The sequence below is a fragment of the Mytilus trossulus genome, chromosome 7, assembly GCF_036588685.1.
Source record: "Mytilus trossulus isolate FHL-02 chromosome 7, PNRI_Mtr1.1.1.hap1, whole genome shotgun sequence".
Taxonomy (NCBI): domain Eukaryota; kingdom Metazoa; phylum Mollusca; class Bivalvia; order Mytilida; family Mytilidae; genus Mytilus; species Mytilus trossulus.
Window position 1 is genome coordinate 67,944,250 of NC_086379.1, and position 24,276 is coordinate 67,968,525.

The 24,276-nt window shown below is 31.0% G+C and overlaps 1 protein-coding gene across 1 annotated transcript in view; it reads left to right on the forward strand.

Annotated features, from left to right (window-relative positions):
* Positions 1-221: 221 nt before the first annotated feature.
* LOC134726618 (uncharacterized) overlaps positions 222-24,276 on the forward strand; it is a 204,289-nt gene continuing 180,234 nt past the window's right edge. Inside the window, exons 1-24 of the mRNA XM_063591029.1 lie at positions 222-332; positions 842-935; positions 1,483-1,594; positions 2,649-2,823; positions 5,652-5,841; positions 7,104-7,312; positions 8,169-8,287; positions 8,522-8,730; positions 9,025-9,170; positions 9,760-9,933; positions 10,271-10,429; positions 11,868-12,010; positions 12,651-12,721; positions 17,226-17,383; positions 17,637-17,806; positions 18,514-18,700; positions 19,431-19,592; positions 20,297-20,470; positions 20,761-20,911; positions 21,125-21,193; positions 21,516-21,667; positions 22,294-22,432; positions 23,261-23,470; positions 23,865-23,928. Of these exons, the coding sequence (XP_063447099.1) occupies positions 222-332; positions 842-935; positions 1,483-1,594; positions 2,649-2,823; positions 5,652-5,841; positions 7,104-7,312; positions 8,169-8,287; positions 8,522-8,730; positions 9,025-9,170; positions 9,760-9,933; positions 10,271-10,429; positions 11,868-12,010; positions 12,651-12,721; positions 17,226-17,383; positions 17,637-17,806; positions 18,514-18,700; positions 19,431-19,592; positions 20,297-20,470; positions 20,761-20,911; positions 21,125-21,193; positions 21,516-21,667; positions 22,294-22,432; positions 23,261-23,470; positions 23,865-23,928 (3,548 nt within the window). The remainder of the gene's footprint in view (positions 333-841; positions 936-1,482; positions 1,595-2,648; positions 2,824-5,651; positions 5,842-7,103; positions 7,313-8,168; positions 8,288-8,521; positions 8,731-9,024; positions 9,171-9,759; positions 9,934-10,270; positions 10,430-11,867; positions 12,011-12,650; positions 12,722-17,225; positions 17,384-17,636; positions 17,807-18,513; positions 18,701-19,430; positions 19,593-20,296; positions 20,471-20,760; positions 20,912-21,124; positions 21,194-21,515; positions 21,668-22,293; positions 22,433-23,260; positions 23,471-23,864; positions 23,929-24,276) is intronic.

The following is a 24,276-nucleotide window of genomic DNA, read 5'->3' on the forward strand; positions in this document are numbered from 1 at the left end:
CTCACATTTTGAAATTTTTTATATGAATTTTCTCAATATCGCAAAAATTAAAATCACATTTAAGTCTGAAATGACAAAATCGCAATAATAAATGCACGCAATAATTTCTGAATTTACAATATACTGATTTGTTTGCTTTGTATTTGTATTTAAGTGTTTTTATTGTTCAGAAACTTATTTTGGCTACTGAAAGATTTGCTGTGTTTACAGAAAATCCTACAATGTCTGCTACAAACAAAGGCGTTTTAACATTTTTGAAGAAAGAATTAATCAAGGAAAAACCCTACAGACCTATAGATGGCATAGTAACTGACAGCATACACATTGGCAATGTAAGTGTTATTGAAATCATTTACATCTAGAGCAAACTTAAGGTGGTACCTAACACTACTGGGAGATAACTCTATAAAGTCATCTAAACGTTTTAATTACGATGTGTTGTAAAGGGAACACTTAGCTTTTCAGTGATCAAAATTGGTGTTTGTCAAACTGCTATATATGTATTTTTTCTGATAAAATGGTTGGTTCAAAACTTTGAAATTTTTATATTTTTGTAAAAGGGTTGAAGTAAATACTTTGTCAAAATTTTATGAAAATTAAACGAGCCACATTAAGTACATATATTTTCAAGAAAATGATTTTTTTTTCATTAATCATTGTTTTATCTATAATTGATTGCGGTAAAGGCCTAAAAAGTTGAAATTTTAGCCAGAATGAGGGCCTTATCTAACCTATTCCTGTCATTAATGAATGGCTCTAACCAAAATATATATGAATATAATGATATGATATAATCCTTAAAATATGGTCTTTGGATTTAAAAATTTAACATTATTTTCAGTATGAAAAGAAGGAATACAATGCCCAAAAAATTGCTCAGTTAAAAGAAACAATTAAAAAGAAGATCTACTGCATTAGGATAGAACCAGCAGAAGGTTTGTAAAATAACAAAATATGCTAAAGTTTTTGTCCTGTATGATCTATGTCTGTTTCACCCACCACCCACCATATATACTATTTGTATGGGTAGGATAAGAAGATTTGAAAATTAGGGTTCAAAATAGGTCAAAGTCACTGTTAAGTAGTGATTATAGCTTTTTTTCTTCCATACTTAAATTTATATCATGTATATATATATTGATAAAAGCAAAATTTTAATATATAAGGTGAAAAATTAGCAGCTTTTACATTAAGCTCATGTTTATTTGTCCCTGTATACTACTTAAACCCTTGAAATTAAATTGTTTTCTCTCAATATATTGGCAGTTTGACAGCCCCAGTATTTAGTTCTTCCATTCAATAAACATTTTTATCTATTCATTTGATGTGTTTGAGCTTTTGATTTTGCCATTTGACTATGGACTTTCCCTTTTGAATTTTCCTCACAGTTCAGCATTTTTGTGATCTTACTTTTTACAAACATTTTTTTGTGAAATTTGCATTCACCAATTAACAATACTCTTATCTGATAATGTTATACAGGATCCCCTGAAGTTGTCTCATGTTTCCACAGCATGTTAGAAGCTTTAAAACTGTTACCTGATGATGACTTTAAAGAACTGGGAAGAGAATATTTTGTCCTTGCAAAACCAAAGTAAGTTTTGAATCACACAAAAGTGCAAGCTAACTGAAAAAAGAAAAAATGCATTTTTTTACTTGTAAGATTTATAAGTGTTTCATTTCAACATGAATTAGATATATATAGTGCTCTTTCAAATACTGAATCTAAACCTGTTATTAAATATTGGATTTTTGGGCCCAGTTTTCAAGTTGGTCCAAATCATGGTATAAGATTAAACTTTGTTTGATTTAAAAAAAAAAATGAAATAAAGGGGTGTTTTGAAATGCTGAATCTAACCATGTATTTAGAGATTTTAAATTGGGGCTCTTTTATCATTGGACATAGAAGTCCAAAGGATCCTGAATATAACTTTTGTTTGATTTCATCAAAAATTGTCACAAACCTATGCTTCGTCAAATTTACAATCACAATCCAAATTTAGAACTGTTTTAAGCTTAAATGTAGGGTCAATACTCTGACAACTTCTTATCTGTCTTTAGATAAATTAATTCTAAACTGATTATAAACAATGATATTCTAAGAAAACAATTTCTTCATGTATAACACTTAGGCCACACTTAAAATTATTTTGGTTTGCCCAAACCCTTCCCAAAGGTTGGACAGTGGGTAGGTAGGTAACGTAAAAGTACCCAAATTGCACCGAGTACCCATATTGCACCTATTAAGCAAAAATATCAGCGGAAATCTTACAAGATTTCTTAGAGACTATACAATTTGTATTTTTATGATTTGATACTATGCATGTCTTTCAACATAGGTAAAAATATTTAGATATACACAAAACATTCACAGTATTTATTAACAGATAAAGTGTTTACTGAAAAAGCAAAATGTACCAAAACATTGCCATGCAACTTCATCAAAAAGTCATCTTTTTAAAATTAGCAAATACAATATGTTTCAAGTATCATTTTCTTAAAAAATGAAGAGTAAGTATGAACAAATATCCAATTAATCAAATATTTGAAAAAAATAACAAAAGCTCTGTTCTTCTTTTTTTTTTGGCAAAGAGAATTTGAAGTGTCGTATGTTTTGTTAGTCTTTTTTATGGCCTTATGTATTTTAGTTTGATAAGATACCAAGAAGAAACAGAGATTATGATAGATGCCTTTGCCAGTCTGTCTACAGATCTAAGCCAGATATTGTTAGCCAAGTTTATTGTCTACTCTAAAGAACCAAAACCAGTGTTTGTAATAAGATTGTTGTCACATATACCTACTTTGGGAAAACCACCTCATCAGGTAGTAAATTATTATTGTGATATATTCATTGTTTTATTTTAAATATAAAAAAAATAAGGAGAACATAATTGTTTCCGTAGTTCAATGAGTTTAAATAAATAGCTTCATAAAAATGAAAAGTTAATTATTGGCTGTTTGATATCAATAACTAGATCAAAAATTAAAATGGAAGGTTCTAGAAAGTGGGTTGGTCATTTTGACTCCCAGTTGAAAACTGAAGAATGCTAAGAAGGATCAGTAAATTGGCTTAAAAAGGTCACACAACCTCTAAGAGTTGTAAAATGAGTTCTTCCCAAGGGACCTAGTTAGCAAAATGGTTGAAGTAGTTCATCTATTGTACCACAAGTCTGTTGAGACTGAGATTGTGAGTTCAAACTAAATACTTGGCAACCTACAATCTAAACTGACTAGGATTGTGCTTTTCTTTTCTTTAAATATGAAATTAAGTACAGTGCAGTAGTGATAAAGAAAGTATATTTTGATTAAAAACCAATTGTTCAAAGAACAATTGAAGGTCTTTCCACAAATAAGGATCTATTTTGATATGAAAATATTAAAATTCAGTTGAAAATGTCAGTTCCTATGGCTAAATGATATATAAATATGAATTTCAAGCAAAGGTCAAAATCTAGAAAGTCCAATTAACCTATGACCTTGACCTCAATTTCAAGGTCGTAAACCAAGGATTCCAAATTAAAAGACCCTAGGTCTGTATTATGTATGGTTCTTGAGTAATATCACTTTACGCATAATACTAAATATAACAGGAGCAAAAATCCCATTTATTCTCTTCACACCCTTCCAATCAAAATTTATAAGTTACCACATGTCGCAACTAACAATTTAGTAAAAATAATTTGTTGAAATCTTATAAGGTTAATGAAAAAGAGTGAAAATAAGTCAAAATCAAAATTTAGAATTTGACCTTGACCTTTGACCTTGACCTAATTTTATTTTTTTTGGACCAAGGATCTTAAATCAAAAGACCCTAAGCCTTTACTTTAGGGTGCAATCAACAGTTTTTTTCTATGACGTCACATTTTTAGGGACCATGCATAAGTGACCCTTAGTGGTGGACTGATTAATAAAGATACTTGTATAAAACTTGATATCACTGGAATCAGAATGTTCTCTAGTTTATAATGAAATAAAAATAATGTGTACTTTTAATATATTAAAAACATTCCATCCAATGAACATGGGGGAAAAAAGCTCTAATTTTGACAGAAAAAACTTGAAACCAGGTCATGTGCACAGACATGAAGACATGATCCATGCACATTTTTCATAATCAAAACTGTATGAAATTTGTAGGTTTTTACCTGGCCTTTCAAAAAAATCTTGTTTCAGGGTACGGTTTCCTGCTCCGAAAAGAGCTACAGTGGCTGCAAATAAGTTTTCAATTTTCACTGCCAAAAAAACAGGATGTTTACAAAGTTGTCTCCCCTCAAAACATGTAAAGTTAATTTAATTTTTAAAAATATTTCAATCATTCAACCTGTTTTAATTGAAAGCTAATTAACTATTTTTTACAATCAAACACAAAAAACATGATACTTTTGCACCAATTGAGTTAATAAACAGGGGTTTCCCTCCATGGTTATTTTTAGTCAGGGAATAACCCCTAGTTTTTTATACGAAACTGTTTATAGCACCCTTATAATGATAATGAGTTATATTACCATACAACTAATATAAGATATAAAAGGGGGAAAAGTCGCATCAAATGTTTACTTACCCTTTTAACTAAAATTTACGTGTTACGCCATGTCATAACACACATTTTGTGAAAAATATTTTGTCGATATCTTATAGGATTTCTGAAAATAAGAGATAACAAGCCAAAATCATATTTTTGAACATGACCTTGACCTTTGACCTTGACCTTTGACCTTGACCTCATTTTCATTTTTTTGTACCAAGGACCTCAAATCAAAAGACCCTAGGCCTCTATCACTAATGGTTTTCCAGTAACAAATTTATTTCATTTATTTCATTACAAAAGGGGAAATAACTCTCATATGGAGTCTTCGTAAAGCTTCGGTGAAAATAAAACGTAACATTCTGAGGATATAACGAGCAATTTGGAAAAATAAATTTGTCGATTTCTTTTATGGTTGTGGAGGAGATCTGATAACAAGAAAAACAGTGTTTGGGGAGATAACTCTTACAAAGAAAAGTGTTCGGTTAAACAGGGTCAGTTTTAAAAGCGTATAGACTGAATGATATCATATACAAAAAAACTAAGCGACATCTTTTGAAACATTTTTACACCACAAGAAAAAAATTAGGCGGAAGAAAAAAATAATAATCAGAACAAATTCAATAGGTCTTTCCACAAGAAAGGTGGAAAGACCTAATTATGAATTTACATTTAACAAAATTTGATACCTTTTTATAAAAATAAGAAGTTGTGGTATGGTTGCCATTAAGACATCTTTCCATCAGAGACCAAATGCCACAGAAGCTAGTAACAGTGAGAAAAAAACACATTCTGCATAGAACGCTCTTAAATTCTTTGAAATGGCAAATGGTAAAGCAGCTCAAACAAGAAAACTAACTGCCTGGTTTATCTACAAATTAATAAAGGAAGATAAATATGATATCCACCAACAACGGCAACCACTGATTTACAGGCTCCTGACTAAGAACGGGCATATACAGAATTTTACACTGATGTGGTGAAGATCAAACATCACTCAATCAACCATTTGACATAATAAAGAAAATACATACATGTACAGTATATGAAATGACTGCATTTTAAAATTATATATATAAGTGGTCATAGTTTTGTATTTGTAATTTCTATATGTTTGTGTCTTCAGAGTCTTTTACTTGCCATTGAAGATCTGTGCTTCAATAGAAATAAGTTTCCACAATCATTGTACACTGGAAAGTTGTACCAGAGAGCATTACTTACCCTTGGTATTGTGGTAAATCAACTATCTAAAGCTGGAGATCAGAAAACTGCAGCAGACATCATAGAAAAAGTCCATCAGAAATTGGGGCTTCATGGTAACAAGTTTAAATTATTAATTTGTTTTTTCCATTTCTCTTCCATCTTGTATCATTCCTATAATTTGATATTTATTTTCAAAAATAAACCTATTATAATTTAACACTGGTATTAAGGTTTATCATAACAAATTGGCAAATACAGTCTTTTTAATCACTTAAAAAATACTGTGTACAGACTGACATGTGTGGTTTGGGAAGTTTTTATGTTTTTAGATATATATAAAAGTTAAATTTATTTTGCATATCTGAAAGATAAAATCATTTTTGGCAAATATCTGGATTCAAAATATTTTTCTGTCCTATGCTTTTTTATTCATCAATTTGGGAATCAGAATATTTTTTCAAGAAAAATAGCATTTTCCATCTGAACTTATAATTTTATTTTAGACATAGACAAAACGTTATTGTAGCCTTGGACATTCTTTCTGAACATACATGAAATATTTTCCACTGAACGTTAAACAACCAATCAATATCTAGGACATTATAAAGCTGGCATTTAAGGTAGCGCCTTCTTCATATTAATTTTAGATGTACTTCATTCTTGTAAAAAGAAATTCATCAGCATATAATCGGGGTTACTTTGAGTCTGCATAGAATTTTTAGTTTAATTGAATATATCTTTATATTAAATTTGTATAATAAAAAATAGTAGACATATTTTCAACTTAAATGGCAATTGTTTTCCTAGTCTTGACAAATATCATATAAAAGATTGAATAACCAATTACCAAGTTATAACTTATCTTTGAGTCTTCTGTAATTTTGACTCTAGCTATTAAAAATCAATACAGTGTACGCATGGTGTAAGCACCTTGTATAGTCAGTTAACCACTGTCCTGTGACTTTTGAATACCTCTTAATAATGAATTGCCTGAAATAGTTATGAAAAGGCTAACATCACTGAATTAACTTTAAGGAAACTATCTGAACAATAACTTGCATGGTAAAAGAGACAATTTTGTGTTAAGAAGTTTTAAATGATGTGCATGCAGATCTAAAGGGACTTTTCAGACATTGTTATATACTGCATACCTTAATATTGCTGGGCTTGCAATGTTTTTGTCCCATCCTTTTTAAAATCTTTAATATCATAAATGTTTTTTCGCATATGACCTTTATTTTACAATCCATAAACAAATTTGTACTACTTTCAAATCCTTTATGATTAAAAAAATGTATAATACAAGAAAAGTTGTTAAGAGAATGCATAGACATGATATTTTTTCATTTTTTTTTCATCTTCATCCATTGCACAGATCCTTGGAGCTACAAAGTAAAAAGGGCCACACAGACCACCAAACAGCAGGAAGTCTATGATCACTGGCATGTTGTTCTTCTAGAAACATTGGGCAATGCTGGAATGGACTCTTCCTACGACTTTATTGTATCTCATGTCAATACAACAAACTCTCCATGGATAAAACGAGCTGGAATCAATGCTCTTAGAAAATATGAACATGAGATGGTAAATATTGTCCATTTTCTATTAATATTGAAAGCATTCATGGATGTTACTTTTCATTGTTAATGATCAATTTTGTAGTTCGTATATTATAGAAATTTATAGTTATTTAGCTGACAGACTTATTCAGATAAAAAAATAAGTTAAAAAAAAAGCAAAGTTCTCAACAAGTTGATACATAATCATTTTGTTCTACAATTTGATATCAGGCTCTGTACTTCAGAGTAGATTTCCCAAAGGACTATTTTTATATTGTTCAGTAAGACATGATTCCGTGCAATGCAGGAGTAAATTGTACGATATTTCAAAGTGGAAAAAACAGTATATCAATTAACCCATCAAGTAAAGTAATATCTTTGACAATACCTAAACTTGTTTGCTTTTATAACTGCTTAAAGCTTGGTGAGATATGACTACTTTTGAGCTCACCTTGCCACAGGCTATGTACACTTCTACCATATTTTGTTATACCCCCGCTTTAAAAAAGGGGGGTATACTGTTTTACCTCTGTCTGTCCTTCTGTCAGTCCGTCCGTCCGTCCCATGAATATTTTTTATCGCATTTTTCTCAGGAACTACAATACAAGGATTTCTGAAATTTGGTTTCAGGGTTTATTTAAGTCCGCTATACCGTGTGATGCGTTTTCAGATTGATCACTTGACAACTTCCTGTTTACCGAACACTTGTATGATTTTACACATGATAGACAAGTTGAAAATTTTCATCACATTTTTTCTACTTGATGATGGCTCCTAAGTCTTTTTATTTTTAATTGTTCATTTGATTCGAGTAGAAATACTCGTGAAAATTACCTGATGATTCCATGAATCAGTGTATAGTTTAACATATTTATTTTCAGGCAGCTGAAACCATGCTGAAAACAGCCTTATATGATGAAGATGAAAATGTTCGATATGAGGCCTTGTTACTGTATCAAGCACATTCAAAATCCAAAACAATTTCTCCTTTAAATAGCAGGTAAAATATAGAGTCAGCATTCTTCTGGTCATATTTGTACATTTTATTTTTAATTTTCAAGAATGAATTTTATGGGGATAAGTTCTTTAAAAATAGATTAAGTAACATAGAGTCTGCTTTTGCAAACACAATTTCTAAAGATCAAATATGGAATTGGTGCCCTGAAATTTGTGGCATTATCAAATCAAAATGAACTAATGTTTCATTATAATAATAAATTTTGTCCTATTGTAGACATTCAGTAAATGAGAGCAGCATAGTTGATCCTTATGCATCAGATATAATTGAGGTTCAAGGTCACCAAAGACATAAGAGAGGATTCTGGGATGGGTTAGAGTTCAAACTATCTACACCTAGTGTAGACTGGCAGAAAAAAGTTGGAACCAAAGAACTTGGTGCATCTTTTGGAATAGTCCTTGAAAATTACCTTGATCTGAAAATTGGTAAGTTTTTTGGCATTTATACTGATATTTGTTTCATGGTAAAAAAATATTTCAAGTTGATGACTTTATGTGTGAAAAGTTCAACAAAAGGGGAAAAAATCGTACACCAATTAGGCAGAAAATATTGATTTATAGGAAAATAAAATAGATATCAGGATTTTAGCCAAAATTAGGCCCTAAAATCATGGAGTGCAGGGGTTTAACAAACCAAATATTTACATCATTTAGTTCATTTGTTATAATAAACAATCCCTATATGTGATTCTATAAAACATTTGGTTATATTTTAAACAGCTCCTTTGAGTGGCCATTTCAAAGTGAGTGCCCACGATGAAGCCTATGCTATTGTCCATGTGGGAATGATTGGAATCAACATTCCATTCTTTGTTGCCAGACTCTGTTATAAAGGAGATACATCATATAACTTCAACATATTTCAGGTCAGTATCTTAAGCTGTATACAGGGTTAGTTTAAGAACAGAACAATTCTCATATTACTATTTCAAATGTTGTTTTTTTTGTTAACAGCTTAAAATTTATAATTATGAACATATCAATGTGAGACTACCATCATGTTTGTTTCCACATGTGTTATTGAAATTGCAGATTTTTCAACTTTTTGGGACAGGGCCATTCGTGTTGCTTTGACACATCTAGTTTTAATTGAAAAGTAAAAATCCGTAATTTTTTTTTCTATAATTTTTTATCCATGAGGTAATAATATTTAAATATTACTCAAACGAGAGAACAAACTAAGATGTGAAATTATTTACATTCTGCCAAGTATTGAAAAAAAAAAAATGTCATACCTAAATACAGATAATATGTTATAATATTATCATTAAAGTCACTAAGTTGGTTTGGGGGTGGGGGGAGGTGGGGGATAAAAAAACCAAGTCAACATAACACTTTAGGACATAGAGATTTGGGTTTCTTAGAGCTTCTTGTGTATGATTCAATTCTATTATTACTGTTCAAAATATATAGACAATTAATAAAAAATATTTACTTTTACCTTATATTTTACAGGAAGGAAATGGAAAACAGTTCATTGAAATGATTTTGAGATTTGACAAAGTGATCAAAGACATTGTGAATGGTATTAAGTCAGGTGTAGACCTGTTTAAAGAAATCATCAGTGGAAAAGGGATCAAAGGCATTATAGAAGACTTCATAGCTGCTTTGGAAACATTACCACAAAAGGTAAAGTGATTATAACCGCTATTGATGATACTACATGATTATTATGATGATAAAGTACAGTTTTTTATTTACTGTGACCTTTCATGTCATGGTACCCATGAAAATAGATGAATCCTCAATTATAAGGTTTTGTGAGCCATAAATAGGTGCGAAAGAAACCATGTATGTTTAATTTGCATTATTAATGATCAACGCACATATTGAGTTCATTATACTTTTAGAATATGAATGTTTCCATTTAAGTCAACATCATATTTTTGTCTAGATTACTTGAATACAGATTTGAATATATATTTTTTTTTTAAAGTTTGACTTAGTCTTTTTTGTTGGCTTTAAGGTTGCTGATCTTCGATCAAGAGCCAAAAAAGCAGTTGAAGCTATAGGCAAGTATGATGAAAGTCAGCTACCTGCATTCTTGAAACCAGTAAAGAGTCTTGTCCACAGAGTAGAGAAATTGTTTAATGACATCAAGACAGATGTTATGACATTTTATAATGTAAGTATATAGATGATTTTCAAATACATAATTTAATGAATTCACTTTAAAGTCTGAATGGTTATTTCAGAACTTAGTATTGAAAAATATATCTTTTATCTAATACCATTATATAAGTGATAAGTTTGGTCTATATAATTTGTAAAGAAATTGTTGGGTGCAAAAATCAACTGAGTAATAAAGTTAGTTGGTCCTAACATAACAGAGGTATGAGATATAAAAGGAGTATACACATGATAGGATGTCCATAAACATCACACACCTGAAGTTTGAAAAAGTGCAGTCTTCAGAAGGTCATTTGGACCAAAAATACTGAATTTCACGATTTTTGTCGATTTTTGACTTAAAATGGACCCAAAACCGGAAGTAGTTGATTCCTATGCGTATTTCAATAATAATAACGATCAGTAGTTATATGGCCGTGGGTTTGCACTATTTTTGCAAGTTTTATGCCTCTGAACTTCCTGTGTAAGATACAGATGTGAAGCCCACCCCTCCAGAAAACCGAGTTTTAGCCATTGTCAATTTTCCAAGTCCGTGTTTGTGCTCAAAATTAATTATACATGAGAAACGTGAATATGGATAGCCTCAGGTTGATGGAACATGCATAACTTTTAAAATAAGTATCATAAAGTGGACTTCTAAAAGTATGGAACGCCATTGGAGCCAAATAATGGTTATTTTGGTACACCCATCATATGACCGTTACCGCATGGTAAGGGTTAATAAAGGAGTAGGTCCGGTAAGGACTGATTTGGGCCTCAAAGATCAGGTTCATCAGATGAATGATTTTGAACACTTTTTAAACACATAGGTGTCTTCTTTAGTCTATTCAATAAGTTTATGTGAAAGATTTGAACTGATTTATTCATCAAAGATGCTCAAATTCAAGCTGTAAGATATGAAAATCTATCAAATATGCCATAATATGTCACCTTTTAGATGTTTTTTGTCAAAAATGAAAGTTGCCACATCTGTGTTCAGTCTCAACTTTTATATATGTTATGTTTTACATTTAAATATTAAGAATGAACACAAATGCAGCCACTTCCATTTAAGACAGAAATCGTCTAAAAATTAACTTAAATGGTAAAATGTGATGATCTCAGTAATTTAGCATGACTTAATGATGCATTTTCTGAAAACAATTCAGCATGGCAAGGGTTAATAAACAAACAAATTTACAATACATGTGCATTGTATTGTCAAACACAACCCATATTTATGTAACAGAAGTATTTTTCTTTCCAATAAATAGCTATAAATTTTCATTTTAACAATTTTGTAAAATTGCTTTATTTTTGGGCCTAAAAGGGGTCTTACTGGGCCTACTCCTTTGGAGATGCATACAGTTATTCCATATCTATAAGCACAAATTAATATGATAGTGAATGAGATGCGACTAATAATCAGAACTAAAGAATGCATTTCATTGTAGAAATTAGACGAGTTGATCAATGTTAAATTACCAGTAATGGGTGATAGGCTATATCAAGGTGTAGTAGGGATAATTGAAGGATTTAGGATCATTGGAAAGAACCCAAAGTCTTCCATCTTTAAGATCGGACTAGGAGTGTACCAGTAAGTTGTATATTGTAGATTGATCAGATGAACATATGTTTTTGATTTGAGGGCAGTGAGGAGCGGCTTATTGGCTTAGTAGTTCAACAACAGTTATTACTAATCTGAAATGAGTTTTATATCCTACTGTTGTGTTAAACTCAAATCCTCATTGACAAGAATTGCAAGTTTTCCTGCTGATGGTTGTTAGCTTTCTCTTTCCTGTGGATGTTATTTTACCACTCTACCTTAATCCTAGTCCATTAACTTCTCCTTACTTGTCCATATTGTACATTCATGGTAATTCAATGATATTAGAATAAGCAGTTGTATTGATGTTAAATTACTCCATTACATGAAGACTTAATTTGGTTTTACCCCTTTGTCCTGGTCTATTAAATGACTTTGACAATTTTTCATATTAATACAGGATAAAGTTTTTTCTTTTTTCAATTTCAACAGTTGCATTTTAATATTAATGTTACATGCAGGTAAGACATACTTCTGTGTCAACAATTTATTCAAGATGTTAAATTTTCCTCTGTACTTTTGGATAAGTCACACATGAGTATACCATGTAAGCATTGGTATTGTGACTTAACTCACTCAGTTGTATGCTTTGCGATGTATTATACCAAATATGTTTTTGTCTTTTTATCAGGGTATATGCAACTTATAAGGAAGCAAAAAAACTGAAAAATCAGATACAAGAGGCATGTTTCTTCTTAAAAGGTATGAATTTGAAGACAGAAATATTATACATTTTTAGTAATAAAACTTTTAAAGGAATATAGTATGTACATTTAAGATAAATTAATGTTCACTCAAATGAACAGTGACTCAAACTTTTTTTGAAAGTTTGCCATTCCTGTGTTTTGGGCACTAGATTTTTTTGGGGAATGTTAAACAATAACATATATCTTCTCTGGTCAGTTACAGGTGTAATACCATAGTACGTCACATCGGGTTGCATACGAAAAAAGGTTGAAAAAAAAATAATCCCTTGAATTTGACAGTTGTAGGAAATTTTTCCTACATTTCTTTGCAGTAAAAAAAAAATCTGCAGGATTTGTAGTTCAAAGTTCCCTATCAGTTAACCATGTGCAGAGAAAAAAGATTTTGGAACCAATGAATAACTGTAATGTCATAAGAGAATAATTGTGATAAAAAAAAGTAAACGTAAAATTAAAAGTTTATTTGTTTTCTATTAAAACCTTGCAGAATTAATCTGCAATTTTCATGAAAAAATTTATAGTACATGACATGCGAATTGTACCTTTATTATTTTTATGCCCCATTTATTATGCCCCATGTATTGGATATTTTGTTTTTGGTTCTGTGTGACCCTTCGGCTGTTCGTCTGTTTGTTGGTTTGTCATACTGTCTGTCCTGTTTCAGGCTCAAGTTTTTGGAAAATGACGCAGTCATTGTTCCATAACTACCGACCTGATTTCTCTGCCTACCGCGCTTGGTTTCGTATTTACTAATTTCAATACAAACTGGAATGTGCTTGTGTTATCATTATGCATGAGCATTGTGTAGTAATCAGCCAGGAACCAGTTTACAAACTAACTGGTTTCTGTTTTTATTCCACTACAGTCGAACAAAGTGTTGTAGTTTGACAGGAACCAGTCCAGAATTTTGTAAACTACAAAACGTAATCGGTTATTATCATTCCGTTTTGGTGTTTCATACCGACTTATATGGTTTGAATAAGCTTAAGACCCTTCAAACATTAATGTGATAGGTATATTTAAGACTGTTTTACAAAAGGATGAAACTGTTTTGCTTTTAAAGTCGTACTATAGTGATATATGTTATGTACGGATTTCCACTCTCACCGGTTAGTTTCTTCTTTTACACGTGCTTTTGAAACTTCCTGTTTAAACATCGCAAGTTTTAAAATTGTTTTTTGAGTGAATTAAACTTATTTTAACAATCACGAAGCGTTCGGGAATCATTTCAAGCAGTTTCTTCTTCTCTTTGAAGATGGAAAATAGGTTTTCTCAAGAAAATACCGCAAACGATCGCAGAGGAATTGAAACGTACAAGTCAAGTCGACACCTGGTTAAATTGGCATCTAGTCAAATCGGCACCTATTTGACGTCAATTCGGCTTCCAATAATATTTATTATAATATTTTCTATTCAATTAATTAATAACTGTTACCAAGTACATAGTGAATATTAGGTAAACAACGAAACCGAAGTGAATATGTTGTTGTGTATAAAAGTAAACAACGAAGCTATTGTTTTAACCATTAGACAATTATTAAAATTAAATGGAAAACTATGAGTCCCTTTCAATAAATCAAACTTTCATGCCAAATAATTAGCAAATTTAAGGTGGTTTTTTTTTCAGTAATGTTTAAACAGCATTAAACAAACAATCCTGTAAAAGACTCAACTGGTTAAATAATGCATAAAAATATCCAATATCTCATGTATTAGTCCAAATAATAATGACGTCTGACAAGGCTATTTTATTTTTTTCTGGGACGCCTTCCTAAGACGTTCGTAGGAAGGCTTCCTAAGAAGGCGTCCCAGAAAAAAATTAACATAGCCTTGTGGTCATAGGAAGGTGTCCCAGAATAAAATTTAAAAAGCCTTGCCAGACGTAATAATTATTTGGACTACTCATATATATCATTAAAAATACACCAAAAAAATCATGTAGTTGAGAAAAATAAATACATACATAATGTACATGAACATCCAAAAAAGTGAAAGTTAGTATTAACTCTTTTTGCTTTAAAAATTTACAACTGCATTTAAGTATTGAATGCTTTTTTTTTGTAAATTCATTGAGGTGTAAAAGCGTTGACCGAAGTACTTTTTGTATGAAGCGCGTAAGTGTAAGCGCTTCATTCTAAAAATGTGCACACTGTCAACGCTTTTGCAACCCTATGAGGTTACAAAAAGAAACATTCAATACTTATAATTACTTTTTTTAGCTAGGATCATGAAAACACGAATTTTATAACTTTTTTATTCAATTCATCTGTGCACTTTATTGTGGGACCACGTGTTATCATGAATGAAAAGTTTTATTGAGTGATGCAATTGCTTGAGGAATAACATGTGATGTGCAGTTAGCCAATCAGAATAAAGTATTATAATGAAACATATATCAAATGTAATTATAACAAAATACATTATGTTGTAAGAGTTATCTCCCCAAACACCGTTTTTCTTGTGGCCACCTCTCCTTCGTAACTGTAAAAGATTTTATTTTACCAAATTGCTCGTTACATATTTAGGATAAGAATATTCGTTTGAACCATAGCTCTATGGGGACTCCATATGAGAGTTATTCCCCCTTTTTCATTTGATTCAATCGATATGCATTTTCAACTGGTAAACCATAACTGATAGAGACCTAAGGTCTTCATGAGGTCATTGGTACTAAAAATGAAAATGAGGTCAATGTCAAAGGTCAAGGTCATATTATAAATTTTGATTTTGGCTTATTTTCACTTCTTTTCAAATACTGTATGACATTTTGACAAATAATTTTTCATAAATTATTAGTTGCGACATGTCCTTACTTGTATATTTTGGTTGAAAGGCTGCGCATACAATAAAAGGGAGTTTTTGTCCATCTTACATTTAAAATTACGCGTCAAGTGGTAGTACTCATTAACCAAACATATTAAAGACCTAGGATATTTTGATTCAAGGTCCATGGTTTGTGACCTTGAAATTGAGGTCAAGGTCATAGGTTAATAGGACGTCATAAAGCCATAGGAACTAACATTTTAAACTGATTTTTCATATTTCAATATAAAAATAGATCTTTTCTATTGGAAAGACTTCAATTGTTCTCTGAACAATTTGTTTTTAATTTACTTCATATTTTGTGGGAGAAGGGGGTTCAGACTATGTGGTATCAGGTCTGTTTGCGCCCAATACACTTTCGCACCTCGCACGTTCACACCCAAGGTTCGTTCGCACTCTACTCATTCGCGCCCAATTTTAATTCAAATTCAAGTTGAATAATTGGAAAATCATGATTGTTGTTTTAAATTGCTTTGGTGTAAATACTGAATGTATTTATAGCTTGGTATGAGTAAAACATTGAAGATTTTAAAGGAAAAACACAAAAGATAATTGTTTTTAAGCCCTTTGATCTGAAACAACGAAACAATAAAATATAGGAACCAAAATATAGCAATCCACTATTATAACCAAAACATGATAAAATTTATTCAACACACAGAAAAAAAAATAGTCAGAATCTCACTTCATTATGAAAGAGGTCAATGAAACAAAGTATAGCAATACACTAACCAAAACATGATTAAGAGTTATTCAACGCTAAATAAAACGTTGACAAAATACCACTTTATTTAGAAAGGATTATTATTATCTTTAACAATACGCTATCCAAAACATGATTAAGATTTATTCAACACAAAAAAAAATGCTGTCTCACTTTATTTTGAGACAATGACAACAATTATACTTATAAGAAAACACTTGCTTACAGAGTTATTAAACACAAAACCAATTAAGATTAGTTGCGAACATGTAGGGTGTGAAAGTGAAAGGGGGCGAACATGAGTTGGCGCAAACGTGAATGGGCGCGAATGGACCCGGATTCAGCCTATGTACCAGTGAGAAATATAGAAGCCTTTCCACGGGATTTATTTGTACAATTCAGGTAGTCTTGACCTATTCATTTGTCTTAAAAAAAAACCCAGCCAGTTGGCACCTTCACTTCACACATACACATATACGAATATCAATTATATGCTTACGAGACATGTTGCATTGTTAAACAAATTACGGTATGTGAAAATCAAGACTTGCATAAAAACTATCCCAATATTAGAGACAGTGGCGTCATTTTTCTTCAGAGCTTTCAGCTCTTTGATTAATGAAGTGAAAGTTCAATCAACTTGAAACTCAGTACACATGTTCCCTAATATATAATCTTTCTTATTTTAATGCCAAATTAGGATTTTTACCCCATAATCACCGTCCACTGAACATAGAAAATGATAGTGCGGATGAGGCTTCCATGTACTATGGACACATTCTTGTTTGTTTATCATCTCATGACAATTGGATATCGATATCAACTCTCAAAATTTAATGCCATCCATACTAACTCATTCGCCATAGGCTCTTTTATACTGACATTGAAATTAGATAACTCTAGCTGATATAAAAAAAATCCTAATCTGGCTTGTTTCAATATTATAAATACATTGTATATATTTATAAAATTTAAGATGAGAAGCCATACTGGTGGAATATCAGTGTTGAGTATAAAGGGATCATTGATGAGGCTGAAAAAGCAATAGAAATAGTTAAGAAGGGAAGTCCTGAATGGATTGAAGATTTCAAGGAAGATCCTGTGGCTACATTTACCAAAGGAAAAAATACAACGGTAATGATATTAATGATAAAAAAATAATGAATTCTTAATTAAAAAAGGGTAAACATAGTTAGTTACAGCAAGAAAATCTTCCATGAGACCCTCACATACAAATTACAATACAATCGAAAATCAAATATTTACTTATGAGACCTTTTAGAATTATGTGTACCTGAGAATTATTAATAAAAAAACTGTGGCCAGACTTAATCTTGTTTGATGGACAATTTTGCAAGATATATACATGTTAAGTATTTTATTTCAGTCCCAATTGAGAGAGACTATAAAGAATGAAATCATTACAACTTTAGAAGAACTGATGAATCCTTTCAGAACCATTCTCAGACATCTAGCTGGTCCATTTTTTGAAGCCTACGAAACTGTTTTTGGGGTCATCAAATCAGTTAAAGAGGCTTATGCTATTCTGAAGAAAGGGTAAGCTAAAAGATATGAACATCTAATTACATATTGTTAAATGATGTCTTTTGAACATTATGTTATCCATCTAATATAATTTGTTTGATCCAAGTCAAGAATGGTTGAATTGATTAAAAAAACTATTGTGGATTCATTTATGTTCCTCTGTACCAATTTTCATTGATTGAGGAAACTTACATTTTTTATGGATATTTGATTTCGTGGTTTTGGCAAAATGTGCAGGGATCTATATATATAGAAAGCTTGCAATAAGTTGGTTCTCTGTACCCATTAAATTTAGGAAAATTTGTATCTGACAAATAATAAAAAATCCGCCTTAGTTTGACAACCTGCTGTAAATAAGGAATCTGATAAGTGGTTATCTTCAGTTGTTCGATCTGTTTTCATCCTTTAAAAAAAATGTAAAAAAGATCAGCACTCGATCTAGATGATGTATTTATGCTGAAATTTGAAGAAAAATCTGTTCAATATTTTTTGCAGCTTTTGGCTTTTATCCTGAAAAATATAAGCGCTATTGTAAAGTGTAAAATGCAGAAATTATCTTACAGCACAACAAGATCTATGGATTCTGAATTAGGGAATGTGCATGATAAAGTCTTCATTAGCAATAGAGCCAAGTGAGAAGCTTAAGTGATACATTCCATCTTGCTTAATTCATAATGCTTTATTTTCACAATACATAATTATTGTCAATTTGAATACAGATATCAGCTTGGAAAGTCCTTGATTGATGGTATTTTTGGGACCAAAGCACATCCTGATTTTCCCAGGACAATTAGACTGGACACTGATGGTTGTAGAGGAAAAGGATTTTATCCCTCTAAGTTAATGAGTGGAGACCAAGAATACTCAAACAGTGGTGTTGACTTAGAAATAGTGGCAGGGGAAATAGTGAGTAAATTCGTTGTTTATTAGAACACTGATGGTTGTAGTCTAAAATTAAGTTTGCATTTTGTTTAGACATACCTGTCAAATTTCATGATTTAATGGGGATATATCCTATGAGAGGTGTTGACCTTTATATTTCATAAACTGAACACCGTAAAACAGGCATTCAAATAAGTTAAAAAGTTATCTAAGCACGTACATACTCATTCAAACAATATAAAAGTAAATTATAAAAAGCATGAGGTCCCCTTGTGCTTTAAATCCCCCATGGAGATTTTGAAAGTTGGTATGTATGGTTTAGAGATCATGAATACTTCTGCAGTGGTTTTAATCTGACATTAGTAGCAAGTGATGTAGTAAGTGTAGAACTTGCATAGAAGAACACTGTCAATTGTTAAGGAGAAAGATTTTATCCCTTTAGATTCACTTGCAATTTTACTGATGTCCAACTTGCTTGAAAATGTTATATGACAGCAAGCATTTGGCATACAAGATTTTATGATGGTTTATCTTGCAGAGAAAATTGCCATCTATAACAGATAAAATAAAATGTCTAAGAGAACTCAGAGAGAATATAAGATGCAATTATTGTAACATTTAATGGTCATCACAGTAGCTTTGAAATTCCTGACAAACAATTTATAACACTCTTGCAGATTTACTACTTTTTTATGTAAAATTTTGAAATGATTAGTATAACTTGATTCTCATGAATGTTTCTTTATTGTTTCAGGTTGTGGCTCCTTTCTCTGGGTATATCATGTTAACAGATAATCCAAATGAGGTTTTGATAAAAGCTGACGAGTCTTTAAAGAATACTGAAATTTACATCACAAATGTAGATCCAAAAGATACCATTCTTCATCCATCTGATGAAAATTACATAGAGCATATGGTAACTAAGATATTTGTATATTGAGTTCTGAAGTCAATGTGTTTTTATCTGACTTGATACAGTTGGCATAGGATTTGAGAGATTTCAAAACTTCTTAATTCTATAGCAGAATTTTCAAAAAATGCATAAAAGGCATATTTTAAAACAGCTACTGTGCAAAAAATTTCAGATATCCCAACATGTTAATGAAGTGAACAATGTATTCTAAACCAACTTATTTTCACGGATACTTTTAAAGCGCTCTCTATCCCTTTTTGCAGCGTTGAATTTCGCGAATCGTGATTTTCAAAATACTTGAAGTAGTTGAATAAGAAACAATCTAATTTGTACATATTAGCAATAATTTAAATTTGTGTTATTTTTCCTATACTTGCGACAGCCTAATAAAAAATAAATTGGTTAACCGATTTTTAAACATGTTTTAACAAAGGCAAATATCATCTGTGATTTGATAAATTTTCAATAGTTAATTCAGAAATTATTGTAAGGTTTTTATTAATGCAAAAAAATGTGTCTTGTCTGGGTGAGAATCTCAATATTAAGAACTCCCATTCTGATATCTGATGCATATATTTTTATACAGCTTTTGTTGAAATCTCAATTATAAATGCACTCGATAATTTTTGAATTTAAAGTATTAAAAATGTATTTTCCCTGTGTTGTACAATATAATAATGTTTTTTTATCTTGTTTTATTCGATCAGATTTGGGGAGGTGTGACTATTGGAACAGCTACATCATCACCATGTAAGAACCACATACATCTTGCCATTAAGAAAGATGGAGGATTTGTTGAACCAACAAGATTTCTAGAAAGCAGACCTATATTTTTTCAGCCTTATGTACAACACTGTAATGATTACAAGCTGGAAAAATTGGTAAAAATGTTTTAGTTTTGATAAGATTGAGAATGGAAATGGGGAATATGTCAAAGAGACAACAACCCGACTAATATAATTTGAAAGTAAAGTCATTATATGTCTCAATGTGTTGAAATGGTCCTTTGGTAGCATTTTCATCAACTTTGATATACATGTAAGCTTATCTGACTTGAAACTTTGTATAAGATTTGAGAGATTTTGAAACTTCTCCATACTATTATAACAGCTTTGTACATGTGTCATAAAAGCTGTAACAATTGAAAGAGGAACATTATTTGTTGTTTTAGGGTTACACAGTAGATGCAGGTAAAATACCACCAGATGGAGAAGGCCAGGAAGAAGTGGACGAAACTCCAGATACACAGAATACTGATGTTACTCCTATAGACCCTCCTCCTAAGTCAGATGATCCTGGAACAGATATACAGACTATCAAAGGTAATCCCTAGCTCTGTAAGAATTAGAAGTGATATAAGAAATAAATCACAAAATTTGTGATATTGCAGTTATCCCAATTGGTTACATTGCTGAATATTGTTTTAGCAGAATTTTTCAAAGTGATTTATTTTAAATGTCCTTGAAGAATATTCTATGATCTGTCCTTTATGTTGCACAATGAAGAACTCACTTGATCCTTTCTTTTAATTTTAGATGAGCCTGAAGGAATGTTTTCAAAAGTAAAGACTAAAGTAACAACAGGGATTGTGAATGGAGCTAAAGGTTTGAAGAAATATTTAGTTAAAATAGGAGTTCAATCCTATTCAGTCATCCATATTATATTGATGTTCCTTTCTAAATTATATCCTTACACCACAATCAAATAGTTAAATAGTGTTAAGGAAGTTTGCTGAGGATTGTAAAAATTTAATGGGGTCATGATATTACAATTATACCCCCACTTAAAAAGTGGGTCTATAGCACAATCATCTTGTTGGCCTGCAGTCTGTTTGTTTTATGATTATGATACCTGTTTCAAGCTTTGATTGAACAAATGTAACATTTAAAGACAATGCAAATTATCATAGTATTGTTTTTATTTCAGAAATGTTTGTAACTCTAATGAAGAAAGCTGACAGTTTTTTCAAGAAGTTCTCCTTAACTAGATTAAAACTTGGATCCATCATCGAGTTTCTAGACCTCCTGGGAATGACAGAGAGCAAACAAAAGTTGGCTGAAGTTCTCAAGACTATAAAGGTATTTTTACAAACTCTGTAGTTAAAAAAGGCAGAAAAGTAATGCAGGGAAAGAGTTATCTGATTGTTTTCTGCTTTGAAATTAAAAAAAAAATATGTTACCCTGCAACAATTTTTCTTTAGCCTCAATAGATAAAACAGATAACTATTTTTTTTTCTCATCTTGCTCTAATGTGCACAGAAAAAGTGCACAGAAGAAATAAAAGAACTTGATCTAAGGTGTTAAGGATTGGAAATTTGTTTCTGTTTTCTTTTACTTTAGTTTGCCACAACCAAATGTTATAAAAGCAGCTTAATTTGAATTTGGGTGTTATCCTTATTACTGTTTCACAGTTATGACCCTTTGCAATTGGTAAAATTACTGAATATTATCTTTCCAATTCTAATTAAAATTGCATCAACCTTTTGTTATGAAACTTATACACAATGCTTATTACCACAAAACTCAAATCAAGTCCAAATTGAGTTGATGTTACTTTTACTGTTGTTGAGTTATGTCCCTTTATTATGTTATTTGCAAGCATGCATCAGTTGTGTCCTATGGACACATTCTCCATTTATTTATCTTAATTGAAATTCATGGAAAAATGTTATTACAAAACAAACTCTTTTTTTTTTCTTCAAAAGAAACTAATAGATAACAGACCATGCTTGAATCCTGCTAAAGCTACAGAAGAAGAGTTGAAGCAAGAATTATTTGACAGAGGTCATTCAACAACTGGTACTAGAGAACAGATGATTACCAGACTTACTAAACCAGATAACAGTAGGTGATATTTACCTATAGAAAGACTAAAACTTGATAACATTCCTCAAACCAATGTCAAAGTTGTTTAATGATATAATATTATTTAAAATATTGAATATATGCGATGAATACATATATTATCAGTTGAAGTTTTCACACCACTGTTTCAATCAGCTCTAAGAACATATTTAAAAGAAACTTTAAATTACTGAATTATTTTTAGGGATTATAGTATAAAGTTTCTGTTTTTGTCAACAACAATGATCATGATGTCATGGCTAATCATAGCACAAAGCAGTTAAATGCATTTAATGTTCAACATCTTGATATCAATAGTTCTATGAAAAAATCTGACTGAGCAAAAAGGCTAAAAAAATTCAAAATCTACATCTTTTCTATATCCACAAGATTATCAGATGATTCCTTATACTACAATGACAATTTTTGACTATATTTATACAGTTGAACAATTTAGGCTCTAAGGAGCTTTTCGTTTCAGGATGTCCAGGGAGAATGATGACAACCCATACAATGTGTTCTGTGCATATGACATTTATTTTAAAGGTGTACCTGATTGACATATACATGTCAATGTATATTTGTTCCACCTAACAGAAGTTCCAGTGGAAACTTAATTACAAACAATGCCAAATACCTGTACCTGATAGAACAAATATTCTATACTATTTATTCTGTTAGGAACATCTACTATAACATTTATTCCTGTGGATGTAATATTCCAGAATATTTTTTCCATTTGGAACTAATTATATTATGAAGGAACTTCTATTCCATGACACCAACACCATACAATGTATGAATATGTATAAATGACTTTTATTTCAGGATGTCCCTGGATGGCCATAACTACACCAGACAATGTTTATTGTACTTACGACTCAATGTGTTTAGGTGTAGAATGTTGTCTTAATGTCAAACTGTTCATGTTCCTGTACACTGTTAAAGCCTACGCCAGATATGACCCATGTGACTACACGTTGAGTGTTGGATTACAAGGTTACAATTATACTATCAAGTTTGATATGGGATATGATGGTAAGTCAACATAAAACAATGATGAATAGTTGAGTTTGTGCTTTCAAACACAAGTTAATCATTTATTTCTGTATTAAAGTACTAATTTTCATGGATTGACAAAAATATGTGTATTTCATGATTTTGCCAAAGTCTGCATACAAATATTAAAAAATCTTCTTTTGTTTGTGGTTCAATTTTAACCCAGAAAAAACAATAGATACAAATTTTGAGTATCATTATTCTGGTCCTACACCATGTTATGAAATCCCAAATTGACAGCACTGTATAAAATTATCTGGTCCACATAAATTAAATATGTTGAAAAGAATATTTTAGAGCCTTATACAAAATGTGGAAGCTAATACAATTGCCTGATACATACTAGATTGATGTTTTATATTTATTTTTCCAGGAGTATCAGATGAGATACCTACAGGATTTGATGTAGATTTGCTTGATCTTGTCTGCTTGATAAAGTAAGATATTGTCCATACATTTCTGTCACTTTCTTTATACTTTTAATGTTGTAGATGGTTAGAAATTAATCTAATTTGACAGTATCTGGATTTGAAACTGGTTTTTCTAAGACATTTCCCGAATATTGAAAGAAAATATTCGTTGTTGTATCGTTCTTGTAAATGCTATTTTGGTCAAAAGTGGCAATTAAAATTAGGTCTCAAACTGGAACTAGCTTTTTCATTGCTCTCTTCTTCTGAAAAACACATAAGTAAGTTATATAACTTCTCGTTGTTGGATCCCTCACTTTCTTGTCTTATGTGTTTCGGTATTGAAAACTCAGCCCAACCCACCATAGATGATATTTT